The sequence below is a fragment of the Gracilinanus agilis genome, chromosome 4 (assembly GCF_016433145.1).
Source record: "Gracilinanus agilis isolate LMUSP501 chromosome 4, AgileGrace, whole genome shotgun sequence".
NCBI lineage: Eukaryota > Metazoa > Chordata > Mammalia > Didelphimorphia > Didelphidae > Gracilinanus > Gracilinanus agilis.
In genome coordinates, this window is record NC_058133.1 from 489,460,268 (window position 1) to 489,474,614 (window position 14,347).

Genomic DNA, 14,347 nt, shown 5'->3' on the forward strand with positions numbered 1-14,347 from the left:
CTACCAACTCCAAATCAAAGTGTCCCCTCCTCCCTCCCTCCCTCCCAAGCCCAGTAAAACTATATTTGCAGAAGAGAAGTGCCAAGGGGCCAACAAAGTTCTATGTGAACTATGTGAGGTTAAGTGAGGAGAAAGAAGACCATCACATACTAGGGAAGTTTCCATGGACATGGCAGTTTGAGAAAGTCTTTAAAAGAGATTGAGCGGAAAAGAGAAGCCTCAGGAAAGACATGGTGGTTGCCTTCATGCATTGAAGTATTGTCCTATGGGAGAGGGAATGTGGCAGAGGAGCTCATGGTGAAAGGACATCCTAAGCATAGGGATGTTGTAAGGAAAGGCCCAGAAGTGAGAGGGAGGAGCACATGTGGGGGATGGATGGCAAGTAGCTGAGTTTGGCCAGTGGATTGTCACACTCCCTCCTACATAGAGGTTACGTGTAGTGTGAGCAGAGACCAGAAACACTGGGTGATACCAGATCACAGAGGGGCCTTCATTTCCATACATGGAGAAGTTTGGATTTCCTCATCTAGGCAGTGGGGAAGAGTCAAGTGATATGAACAGATGTGTGCATGAAGAAGATTAATCTAAACAAAAGCTTACCAGTGGGAAGACTCATCTGGAGACTTAGCAGTAGGTCTGTCTTAGGGTAGAAGTATTGGAAATACTTGGAAATGTGAACAGTATTGGAGAATTGAGAGGAAGGGGTTGGCAGAAGGAAAGTGAGGAATTGAAGGCAATACCCAAGCCTGATTGGTTGGGTCAGTCTTGTGCCACTGAGGGAAACAGAGAAGTCTTTCTTAGCTATTTTCAGCAATACAATAATCTAAGACAGTTCCAAAGGACTTTGGATGAAAAATGTTATCTCCCCCCCCCCCGTCTGAATGTAGATCGAAATATACTATTTTTCTTCTTGTTTCTTGGATTTTTTTATATGTATCTTCTTCCACAATGACATGACCAATGAAAATATGTTTTGTATGATTGTACATGTATAACCTAGATCAAATTGCTTGCCATCTCAGAAAGGGGGAAGGGAGGGAAAAAATCTGGAACTCAAATTTTTAGAAAATAAATGTTAAAAATTGTTTTTATGTGTAATTGGGGGGATTTTTTTAATTTTAAAAGAAAGAAAAAGGGAAATCTTAGATTTCTTTGTATCTTCCCCAGCACCTAGCAAAGGGCCCTCAAGGCCCTCAGTACATATTTATGAGTTTGATTCAATTTGATCAGCTGCTCAAAGTGAATGAAGCAGTCTTAACCTCACTCATTTCCAGTAGGCTGCTTTTGCTTCTGTTGCTCTTTCTTTACTGTGAAACCTAAGCTGGCTCCATCATTCTCTCACGGCCTTTGAGGTAAATGTCTGAGGGCAGGTGGTGTTATGGATTTCTCTGAACAGTTTATGCCCCCTCCAAGAAGATGAATGCTACCTTTGGCAGAATGCAACCAAAATAAGGGAACTATATAAAGTACAGGAAATTCCTGGAGTTAGAAGCTAAAATGTATGTCATCTGTAGTCTCTGAAAAATATTAATTTCTAATACCACCCACTAGGGTTGACTCTGAGGGAAGGAGCAAATGAGTTAGTTTTCTGACTCTAGCATCTTAGGGTATAGATGAATGATTAATAGAAGAAAATCCAGTGCTCTGGCCCTGATTTTGGTTTGCATCACAAGGTTAGAGGTCAGAATGTTTTAAGCAGAAGTTTGACATGGCTTCTTCTGCTCTCCTTTCTTACAGCATCCTAGAAATCCAGTCAAGCAAGTCTTTTTTTTTCTTTCTTTAATCCTTACCTTCTGTCTTAGAAATGATACTAAGTATTGGTTCTAAGGCAGGAGAGTGGAAGGGCTAGGCATTTGGGATTAATGGATTTGTTTAGGGTCATACAGCTAGATTTGAACCCAGGACCTCCCGTCTCTAGGCCTGGATCTCTAACCACTGAGTCACTTAGCTGCCTCATAGTCAGCCATATCTTGACTGAGCACATGCCTTCTGTCTAGCTTTGAACTAAGGTGCTATGGGGTATTTTCTCTTCTCACTCCCAATATGACTTTGACCTTGTCCTTAAGTGGTAGAAATAACATCAGAAATAACTGATTTTATATCAGCATTTCTATATATTTCCAACACACCTCAGCAGCAAGAGGTAGAAAGAGAAATTCCATTTAAAATCACCCTAGATAATTTAAATTCTTAGGAATCTATCTGCCAAGACAAACACAGAAATTATACAAACACAACTACAAAACACTTTCCACATAATTAAAACTGTATCTAAACAATTGGAAAAAACATTGATTGCTTATGGGTAGGATGAGCTAACATAATAAAAATGACCATCCTACCCAAATTAATTTACTTACTTAGTGCCATACCTATCAAACTACCAAGAAATTTTTTTACTGAATTAGAAAAAACTATAACAAAGTTCATCTGGAAGAACAAAAGATCAAGAATATCAAGGGAAATAATGAAAAAAAAAATGTGAAGGAAGGTGGCCTACCAGTACCAAATCTTAAATTGTTCTATAAAGCAGTGGTCATCAAAACAATATGATACTGGAGAAGAGACAGAAGGGAAGATCAGTGGAATAGACTTGGATTAAGTGACCTCAGCAAAACAGACTATGATAAACTCAAAGAGCCCAGCTTTTGGGACAAAAATCCACTATTTGACAAAAACTGCTGGGAAAATTGGAAAACAGTATGGGAGAGATTGGGTCTAGATTAACATCTCACACCCTACACCAAGATAAATTCAGAATCAATGAATGACTTGAATATAAAGAAGGAAACTTTAGGTAAATTAGGTGAACACAGAATAGCATACTTGTCAGATCTTTGGGAAAGGAAAGATTTTAAAACCAAGCAAGAGTTAGAAAAATTTACAAAATGTAAAATAAATAATTTTGATTACATTAAATTAGAAAGGTTTTGTACAGACAAAACCAATGTAACCAAAATTAGAAGGGAAGCAACAAATTGGGAAAAAATCTTTATAACAAAAAACTCTTGACAAAGGTCTAATTACTCAAATAGATAAGGAACTAAATCATTTGTACAAAAGATCAAGCCCCCAATTGATAAATAGGCAAGAGATATGAATAAGCAATTTTCAGATAAAGAAATCAAAACTATCAATAAACACATGAGAAAGTGTTCTAAATCTCTTATAATTAGAGAAATGCAAATCAAAACATCTTTGAGGTACCACCTCACACCTAGCAGATTAGCTAACTTGACAGCAAAGGAAAGTAATAAATGTTGGAGGAGACGTGGCAAAATTGGGACATTAATGCATTGCTGATGGAGTTGTTAATTGATCCATCCATTCTGGCTGGCAATTTGGAACTATGCCCAAAGGGCTTTAAAAGACTGTCTACCCTTTGATCCAGCCACACCACTGATGGGTTTATACCCCAAAGAGATCATGAGAAAAAAGACATGTACAAAAATATTTATAGCCGAGCTCTTTGTGGTGGCAAAAAATTGGAAAATGAGAGGATGCCCTTCAATTGGGAAATGGCTGAACAAACTGTGGTATCTGTTGATGATGGAATACTAGTGTGCTCAAAGGAATAAAGAACTGGAGAAATTCCAGGTGAACTGGAACAACCTCCAGGAATTGATGCAGAGTGAAAGGAGCAGAACCAGGAGACAGATACACTGTGGTACAATCGAATATAATGGACTTCTCTACTAGCAGCAATGCAATGATCCAGGACAATTCTGAGGGACTTGTGAGAAAGAACACTATCCATATTCAGAGGAAGAACTGTGGGAGTAGAAACACAGAAGAAAAACAACTGCTTGATCACATGGTTTTATGGGGATAAGATTTGGGAAGTAGATTCTAAACAACCACTCCAGGGCAACTATCAATAATATGGAATTAGGTCTTGATCAGTGTAACATGTAAAACCCAATGGAACTGCGCATCCACTACGGGGAGGATGGGGAGCATTTGGGGGGGAGGGAAAGAACATGAATCATGTAACCATGAAAAAAATATTAAAAAACACACCTAAAAACAAATAAATAAATGAATGAAAGAATATAAATAAAGTGTACCTCTCCTTGCCCCAAAATAACTGATTTTAGATGCTAGATCTCTTCATACTCCCTTTTGGCCCTGGCAAGTCATTTTCACCCTTTGGGCCTTCTTTTTCCTCCTATTCAAAATGGGACAGGACTAAGATGATGCCTCAGGCCCCTTCTAGCTTTCATATTGGTGAGAAGTTGAGAGCAAGACACCATATGTCTAAGGACAAAGATTCAAATTGTCCGTGTGATACAGCCACTAAACATAATCATTCAGAGAGAGAAGAGAGAATCAGTCAGGTAGCCAATCAAGTATTTTTGTAGTAATTACTTTGTGTAAGACACTGAAGGAATTGAAATGATCCATTTCTGCTGGGTGCATACATGCTCTGATCAGTGTGGACTGGTGCCACCAAGGTAGGCAGTGGCCATTAGTTGAAGGACATGGTATTTGGAGAAGCAGGGAGGAGAAGAGCACGTTAGCAAGGAGAAGCAGATAAATGAAGGCAGGAGGCTAGAATACATTTTAAATTAAATTCTTAAAAATGATTTGTGAGTCTGAATTCTCTCTTCCTTCCCACCCCTCCTCCAACCATTATGAAGGCAAGAAATGTGATCTCAATTATATATGTGAAATCATACAAAATATATTTCCATGTTGCAAAAAGGAAAAAAAGAAAGTGAAAAAATTATGCTTCCATCTGCATTGAGAGTTGATCAGTTCTTTTTCTGAAGGTCAATAGCATTTTTCTTCATAAGTCCTTCATAAATGTCTTAGAACATTGTATTAACTGATAATAGCTAAGTCATTTACAGCTGATCATTGTTAGTTTACTGCTGTTACTCTATAGAGTCTATACAATGTTCTAGTTCTGTGCACTTGATTTTGCATCAGTTCATAAAAGTTTCCCCAGGTTTTTCTTTCTTTGTCTTTTTCTTTTTCTTTTTTTTAAATTTTTAAATTTTAAATTTTTTTTTTATTTTTTAAACCCTCACCTTCTGTCTTGGAATCAATACTGTGTATTGGCTCCAAGGCAGAAGAGTGGTACGGGCTAGGTAGTAGGTCATAGGGTATGCATAGTTTTATAGCCCTTTGGGCATAATTCCAAATTGCTCTCCAGAGTGGTTGGATCAATTCACAACTCCACCAACAGTGTGTTAGTGTCCCTAAAAAAATGTTTTTTCAGGACAGGGATGACACAGCTAGGAGACTGCCCCAGTCCTTTGAGATTGTTGGTTGGGGAATATGTAAGATGAGGCCAGATCTAGAGGATAAGCCCAGTAATCACTAAACTTTATAGACTCAGAAAAGCCAAACCCTCCCCTTCTCTCCAGCCTTCCTACCAAACAAAGGACCTGAAGTCTGAACCTATTGTAGGGCAGTTAGTTGCTCCATCACATCTGGTTACAATTTTTCAATAACAAAAAACGCTTGAGTAAAATGTCAGTATTCTTGTGTTTGTGCTAATTGGTGCTCTGTGTGTGTGTGGTTTTTGTCTTTTTCTTCCTGTTCTTTAATGTAAATACTTTTAAACAGCACAGCTGTGTTTCTAGAATGCTCCGTGGTAACCCCAGAGTATGTAGAAGGTGGGAAAAGTCCCTTTTGTTTGAGCAATGACCATATGGAAGGGGGTACCTAGCAGTGGCAAAGCTTTGCTAAACATTTTCAAATTTGTGCTCTGTTCCCAGCAGTAGACCTGGAATGGGCATAATCACTAAAGGTGCCAAGGCCCATCTGACAGTATCTCTACATGAAATTGGAGGACAGATGAAAGCTGTTATTTCCAGAAGTTCACCTGAGATATTCACTTCCCCAAACCCCTGCCACCTACATCCCTCAAATCTTTAGGCAGTTTGAGCTGTGAAAGTTAAAGGAGAAGAAGGCCTCAAAGAAGCAAAGAACCTGGCCAGTCCATTGGCTAAGAGCACACCCAAAGGAGGTTAACTATAATGCTGAGAGCATTGTAGGTTGGCTTGCTAATAGCTGGGAAAGACTTAGGGGAAAGAAAGATAGCTTTCTTGAAGTATTTGAAAAGTTATCTCAGAAGAGGAATTAGACTTATTCTTCTTGACCCTAGAATACAAAACTTGGAGAAACAGGGAAACAAGATTATAGCTGAACATGAATAAAAATTATTTATCAGGCTATCTCAAAGTAAAATGGACCATTTTAGATATGGGGAAAGGGGAGGAGACCAAGTTGTTCATCACTCAGGGTCTTCAAATGGAGGTTGGATGACTACTTGTTGTGAATGATGTAATGTAGCCATCGTTTTGGGTGGTTGCACTAGATAACTTTTAATGTTCCTCCCAGTTCTTTTTTTTTTCTTAATTAAAAAAAATTTTTTTTTTACCTTCTGTCTTAAAAATCAATACTGTGTATTGGCTCCAAGGCAGAAGAGTGGTAAGGGCAGGCAATGGGGGTCAAGTGACTTGCCCAGGGTCACACAGCTGGGAAGTGTCTGAGGCCAGATTTGAACCTAGGACCTCCCATCTCTAGGCCTGGCTCTCAATCCACTGAGCTACCCAGCTGCCCCCTCCTCCCAGTTCTGAGATTGGATGATTCTAAGCATCAAGGATGGGGAGAATTGGTCACCCGGAGTTCTAGCCCTGGATTTCCCATAAGGTTTCTCCAAATTCTGGGCCTCCCTCTGCTTTAGGCTTTCCTTTCCAGAAGCATACCAGCATTATATTTGAATTAGTCCCTCTGAACAGTGGGTTCTGGTCTCAACTTTGCCCCTAAATGACTTTGAAAATAGGCAAATCGCTTATGTTCTCTGGACTTCAGCTATATCATCTATAAAATAGCATATGCTCTGCTTATGCATGACAGAGCTCTCATGTCGATCAGATGAATTTGTGGAAGGGAAAATGCTTAAAAAAATACAACATTCTATGCAAACCTGGGGTTGTTCATTGGTGTCCTTATGGTGAAGAGCAATAGAAGTTATCAACTCACACAAATACTTATTGGTGTCATTTTACCTTCATTGAAGAAAAGATAACATTTCAATCTCCCCTACTGCCAGGAACCTTGGAGAGCTGATTGAGCGATTTGTTGCTGATTTCAAGGCCCAGGGGCCTCCCAAACCAAACACTGATGAAGGTGGTGCCGTGCTGCCCAGCTGTGCTGACCTCTTCGTCTATTACAAGAAGTGCATGGTGCAGTGCTCCCAGCTCAGCACTGGGGAGCCCATGATTGCTCTGACCACCATATTCCAGAAATATCTCCGGGAATACGCTTGGAAAATACTCTCTGGCAACTTACCCAAGTGAGTCGTGCTCTCTTTTCCAGTTTTTAAGTAGTGATACTAGATCTGAATTCAAAGGAATTATCTTAAATACTGGGATCTAACATTTTGCACTTATGATTGGGAAGGAAATTCCTAGGGGTGTGGCTAGTTACTAGACTAAGCTCACCTTATTGTAGGAATGATCAGCCAGTAGTGAGCAGGAGAGAAGACTTAAGGTCCTTATCGAGTGCTAAGGATATGAAAATGCTTCCTTTTTATCATAAGCCCTTTATGTTTATTAGGGGAAACAACTGTTGTGTACAGCTATAGGTCAAATCCAGGAGACTAGCCACATTATTTTTTCATTGATTATTGTTTGCAATCAATTAGTCATTGATTTGGAGTCACTGATTTTGATTACTTAAGAGATTTTCCTTGAAATAGGATTTGACCTGTAACCCCAAATTATGCTTCTTTGATTACTTTACTAATCAGTCCCAAAGGCTAAACTCAGTGACTGGGGCTTGGACGCTGGCTAAAAGTTCTGCATTAGGGGCAGCTGGATGGCTCAGTGGATTGAGAGCCAGGCCTAGAGACAGGAAGTCCTAGGTTCAAGTGGGGCCTCAGACACTTCCCAGCTGTGTGACCCTGCGCAAGTCACTTAAACCCCCATTGCCTGGCCCTGTAACAAATAAAAAATTAATATGGAAGGATATATATAAAAGATATTAGGGTTAAAAAAAAAGTTCTGCATTATTTGGAAAGAAAAATAAAATATGTGCCAGTACTCAGAGCTCAGTTCTATAGGCATACAGTTCTTGTTTGTTCTCTGTTAGGATGTCCACTTGATTTTCTTTGATGGCTTGAGCTTTTAGTAGCCATAGTAGGTAGGAAATCTAACCATGTTAGGTTTTCTTTTTAGAATAGCAGCACATCATTAGGATTACAGGAAATTTTCTTGTCTGACCCTTTGGTTTCTTTTCACTAGAAATGAGAGGAGGGACCATGTTTGACCCATCTTTGTAAATCCAGTATTCCTGACAAGTTCTTTACATCCAATAGTCACTATTGTTGACCATAGGTAGTAATCATAGGAGAACTCCATGTGTTTCATTGCACATGATGGGCAAGTAGAGTGTGAGCTCTTGGAGGACAGGGACGGGGTCGTTTTTTATCTTTGGAGCCCCAGTGCCAAGCATTGTGCCTCGCACATATTGTTAGAGTGCAATAAATTTATGTTGAGTTGAATTAGCTCCCAGTTACTATAAGTTGAGTTGGTAATTGAATTTCCAGATTCTTTTCTTGTCTAAAGGCCTTAAGAAGAAAATGCAGAATTTCACTTCCAGTGCAAAATTATCTGAAAACAATAAGCCAGGAACCAATGTCCATGTCCCTAATGAGCCCCAATGAGCTCTTTCCTTCAGGAAGTGCCAGGCTAAGCAGGCAACTCCTCAAGGCTGTCTAATGCTCAGCTATCTAGTGAGCAGCATACTAATGACTAGGTAAGGTTTGAGTTCTGCACTTCCTTTAACTATTGCTCAGAGGGTTAAAACAGATGAGGGTCAAGACTAAGTCAGAAAGAAAAAGGCTTATTTGATTTGGATTTGGGTCAAATCCAGTTCGTTTTTTACTTTCCTTTGAGAGCTTCCCTTTTCCTGCTCAAGAAGCATACTGAGAGTTTGGGCCTGACCACCTCCTTCTCTTCTTTCTCAGGACCACCAGCACCAGTGGAGGACTGACCATCAGTAGCCTCCTCAAGGAGAAGGAGGGCTCTGAAGTAGCCAAGTTCACTCTAGAGGAGCTCTGCCTTATCTGCAGCATTCTGAGTACAGCCGAATACTGCTTGGCCACAACCCAGCAGGTGAGCCAGTGAGCAAAGCATCCCTTCTCACCCCCTGACCCTCCTTCTGAGGTCAAGGAGACTGAGCCATTTGGTTCAGGTGGCTCAGTATGGGCCAGGAGAGGCAGTAGGTACTGTTTCCATTAGAGATGCATTTTGATTGATTTGTTTTTATCAAAGAAACTTTTTAAAATGTATTAATTGGAGGCAGCAAGGTGGCTCAGTGGATTGAGAGCCAAGTCTAGAAACAGAAGGTCCTGGGTTCATATCTGGTTTCAGACACTTCCTAGCTGGGTGACCTTGGGCAAATCACTTAATCCCCATTGCCCACCCTTACCACTCTTCTGCCTTAGAACCAATATACTTGTATATCGATTCTCAAACAGAAGGCAAGGGTTTTTTAAAAATGTACTTATTCACTTTGTTTTAACACAAAGCCACCTTAAAATAAACTTTGATACAAAGTTCATTCCCTCAAAAAAGTTCAAGCAAAAGGAATCCTCATTGTGGTCCTGTTGTGTGACCTTAGTCAACTCACCTTCCTGGACTTCTTATTTGTAACTAAAGGGGTTGGACTCCCTTTCAATTCTAGATCTGTAAGCCTTTGGTTTTTTTAACCAGATAACTTGATTGCCATTGCTAGTAAATGGCTCTTTCTACTTCTGGAGCTTCTCAGTTGTTCATGGTTGTGAAGAATGTGCACTTGAACTTGGATGGTATTCCTGTTGACTATTATCTACACCCCAAGTTTAGATTCATAGGATTGATAGTGGAAGGGAACTTGAGAGAGCCTGTAAGGCTGGGGGTTCTGAACCTAAGGCCTGTGAACTTGTTCTTTTTAATATTGGGATAACTGCTTTTCAGTACAATTGACTTCCTCTGTAATCTATTTTATGTTATGCAATTAAAAACATGAGAAGAGATCCATAGGCCTCACCAGACTTTTGAAGGCACAGAAAAGGTGAGGATCCCTTGATCTAAATAGGCCTAATCTAATCCTCCCATTTTGCAGAGGAGAATTTTTTTTAAATCCTCACCTTCTGCTTTAGAATTAATATTGTGCATTGGTTCCAAGGCAGAAGAGTGTTAAGACCTAGGCAGTGGGGGTTAAGTGACTATTCCAGGATCACACAGCTAAAAAAGTGTCTGAGGCCAGATTGGAACCCAGGTCCTCCCAACTCCAGACCTGGTTCTCAATCCACTGAGCCACCTAGCTGTCCCCTCTAAGAAGAGAATTTTTAAGTGCCAAGAGTTAAGTCAAACAAATGAGGAGTAGCAGACCTGGGTCCTGTGATAACAGACCACCTTTCCCCTCCTCCTCACTTCTCCAGCTCTACCCTTTCTGTATCAGATGCTGCCCTGGAGGGGCCTGACCTAGCAGGAGAGCCTCCTTCTGAAAGTGGGTTGCTAGTATCCCCTCCTGTGGGACAGAGGACAGTGACGTGCCTAGTGACACCACCATCATTATGGAAAGGGGCCAGGCTGACACTTGGCCTTTGGTCATGATGAGTCACTGCCCAGGATTCCATTCTCAGGAGTGGTGCTCTGCTGCCAAGCAAAATCCCTGGAGATGTGCTTCTGTCTTCTGAGATTGACATCGCATCCTCACTCGGCCTAAACAAGCAGCTTGTGTTTGGGACGCTGACGTTCAGGAAGTGCGTTGCAGGAAAGGCTGATGACTGCTGGAGTCACCAAAAGAGGCAGCATCTCAGTGAGCTGAGGAGCTCAGGAGGCTGCAGAAAGACCCTCTGTTTGGCCCTTTTGAGCTTGATTCAAAGTTCCCCAGAGGCAACCAGGGCATCAAGGGGGTGACTTGTAAAGGCCCAGCCTTCTCCCCCTCTTCAGGCTGATTCTTGATATTTGTCTGGGTTGAAGGAAGACTGACATAAATTATTACTGAGTTGGCTTAACTTGTAGCTCTTGTTCGCCAGAGGAAGAACATGTGAGGCCAAATGGAGTGTTCCCCAGACACTTCACTCTTCATGTTAGCCCAGTGAAAGCAGACACCGAGTCGCTGGGGGAGGGGGCAGTTAGCTGTAATGTTCAGGGGGACAGCCTGCTGAATGATCTGCAAAGACAGGGCTTTTGAGTCAAAGGCAGCAATCTTCAGCAGTGCTAGCAGCTGCCCTGGACACACAGCCCCACAACTCTCTTGTAACAAGTAACCTTTTTTGGTTTTTCCCAAAACCATGGGAGGTGTGTTGATTGAGAAATTCCCCAGTTGGACAGTTAGGCCTCGTAACAAATAAAATTTATCTGGAGGCTCATCACCAGATTTATAAGCATTTATTAATGAAGAGAGAGAGAGGGATAGAAAGAAAGTTAGAGAGTGAAAATCTTTCTAGATCCCAATTCTGTTACCATGGCTCGTAACGTAGTACAGAGAAAATGCTACCCCTATCACAGATATGATAGCTAAGAGAGAGACTGAGCTTCCCTCTTGGGTTTAAAAACCCTGTCCTTGAGGGGCATCTGGGTAGCTCAGTGGATTGAGAGCCAGGCCTAGAGATGGGAGGTTCTGGGTTCAAATGTGACCTCAGACATTTCCCAGCTGTGTGATCCTGGGCAAGTCAATTGACCCCCATTGCCTACCCTTACCACTCTTCTGCCTTAGAGCCAATACACAGTATTGACTCCAAGACAGAAGGTAAGGATTAAAAAACAAAAACAAAAACAAAAAAATCCCTGTCCTTGGCTACATCTTGATGGCTCTGCCCCCACCCCTGGAATGCCCACCCTGATGGGGGAACCCAGCGGTCTGGCCTTCCAGCATGCCACATGACTTTGTGACTCCTCTGTCCTACCACTAGAGTGCATATGATCTAAGCTCCCTAAATAATTACTTCACAAAGCCTGAAAGCCTTGGAGAAATTGAGTGTGCTAATGTCCACCTGCCATATTCTCCCCTCCCCTGCTTGAAATGCCTGTGAGTCAGTGGGGAGGGAGAGAACCCTTGTGGGGATTTCCAGCCATGCCCCTTTCCCTCCTGAAAATAGCCATGGACTGCAAGAGTGGGGCAGAAGGCAGCTGCCCTTTAGTCCACTGGGCAGGGAAACCTGTATATGAAGTTAGGGAGATGGCAAAGAAGAGCAATCTGAAGAGAAGAAAAAGAAGAGAGTCAGGCATACATGGTAGGACTAGTGAAGTTGGAGCAGTGGCTTCAGTGAAGAGAAGAAAAAGAAGAGAGTCAGGCATACATGGTAGGACTAGTGAAGTTGGAGCAGTGGCTTCAGTGTCCCCTGTAGTACCACTGTTATACATTACCTTCATCTATACCAGAAACAAGAAATGGTGCTGAGCAAAGAAATTAGATGCCCCTTTTCTTTTCACTGGCCTTTTTCTGTAGGAAACCCTCATCCCTGCAAATGTAGTCATCATGGAGAAGAGAGGGGCTCTGTTTCCCATCACTGGTGACTTACACTTGTTGCCTCTGATGTGTGCAGTACAAGAAGCCCAAGAAAATGTTCCAAGCCAAGCCCTTAGGCAGCACTCTGCCCATAGGCTGTCACTACCCATAGAGTTGGTTTGATGGTCTGAGGGGTACCCAGGTGGGGTGCAGGGGGCTTTTCAGCTCTCAGACATGTTTTGAGATGCTCAGAATTCTTAGACCAGAACATTTTTCTTCTGAGATGCTGGGAGAAAACAGAAAAGGAGTTTCCACTCACCTCCACAAAAAGTTCTGTAAGATTAAAATTAATATTCAACAACTCCAAGTATATAAGATTTATTAATAATCACTTGAAGTACAAGAAATAAAAAGAACAAAAGTAAAAGCCTGGGTAAAAAAGCATGCGGGTAAACTTTCCTGTCAAGCTCTCACACCAGCCTCCACGTTCCCAGGAGAAGAGAGTGAGGGCAGAGCTACACAAAACTTATATCTTCCCTACATTAACACATAACTTGAGAAGGAACATGGGAAGCTGGGCTTTAGAGTCCTGGGATTCAAAATTCTAATTATACAGTTCCCAGTGCTAGTTGGCAAGTTGAGTGATAATGATGAAGGAATCTTTTAAAGTGAAGGACCATTGAAATATATTACATGCATGCTATAGAGCAGTGATTCCCAAAGTGGGTGCCACTGCCCCCAGGTGGGTGCTGCAGCGATCCAGGGGAGTGGTGATGGCCACAGGTACATTTGGGGGCGGTGATAGTATGTGACGGGGTGGGGGGGGCCGCTAAGTAATATTTTTTCTGGAAAGGGCGCAGTAGGCAAAAAAAGTTTGGGAACCACTGCTTTGGAGGATACAGTGATAAGCTTGGAGTCAAAAGGACCTGGTTTCAAATCCTGCCCCTAACACTCACCCAAGATCCTTGGGCCAAGTATTGAATCTGTCTATGCCTTAGACAACTAATTTCCTGGGGTTTATCTGCTAAATTATAGATATTAATGGAAGGAGTTCCCATCCTTGGGGTTCTTCAAGCTGACAACCTCAGAGATTCTTCACCTCGCTGCATAAATGAGCCCTTCTATAAATAAGATTTTTGCATAATGAGGCCATCATTTCAGTATGTCATCATTTCCTTTGTTTTCTAACAGCTTGAAGAAAAACTGAAAGAAAAAGTTGATGCAAGTCTGATTGAAAGGATCAACTTGACCGGGGAGATGGACACATTCAGCACGTAGGTGCAGCCAGCCTGCCATTGGGTTCAGCCCTCCACCTTTCTTTGCTCCTGTCCAATGTAGCACCTGCCAGGCGGTTAGTTTGATTTTTCCTCAGGGCCTATGACTGAAAATGCCTTTTGCACAATCAGTCTCTTTTGGGGCTCCACAGTAAACAGCAATGGTGATAGATGCTGCAGTGTTGCACCCCCTTTTCCCCAGAGGCCTGTGAATGACTGGCTCCTCAGAGCTGCACCAGTCTTTGTCCTCTGCAGTAGGAGAGGGGAGAAGGCCATTATTCTGCAGCCACCCTGAATGGGACATTGATTCTTCTAAGCCCCTCCACGTAAAGCTGCAGAGCATTCCCTACTGCAAGTGCTAGCTAGCCTGGCCTATTCTACCAGGTAGAATAAGTCATTGCAGGAAATGAAGTCTATCAAACACTGCTGAGGTATAAAGAAGCATGATGCATGATTTTAGTAGAGTGTGTGTACATGCATGTGTGCACGTAGACATGGAGAAACATAGAGCTCCCAACTCAGGAACCAAACCTGTGTTTATAGCACCTGGAGGGATTCTTTAAGAACTAAAGCCCATTCAGGCGGACAGTAAGTTCCCTCAGGATCATTCCCTTCCC

General features: G+C 41.9%; 1 protein-coding gene across 2 annotated transcripts in view; it reads left to right on the forward strand.

The window, feature by feature from the left end:
* The window catches only part of VPS53 (VPS53 subunit of GARP complex), a 159,870-nt gene that overhangs the window by 108,260 nt on the left and 37,263 nt on the right, over positions 1-14,347 (forward strand). For both annotated transcript variants that reach the window (XM_044672921.1, XM_044672922.1), the window contains 3 exons: positions 7,067-7,309; positions 8,984-9,131; positions 13,648-13,730. In XM_044672921.1, coding sequence (XP_044528856.1) covers positions 7,067-7,309; positions 8,984-9,131; positions 13,648-13,730 — 474 coding nt within the window. The remainder of the gene's footprint in view (positions 1-7,066; positions 7,310-8,983; positions 9,132-13,647; positions 13,731-14,347) is intronic.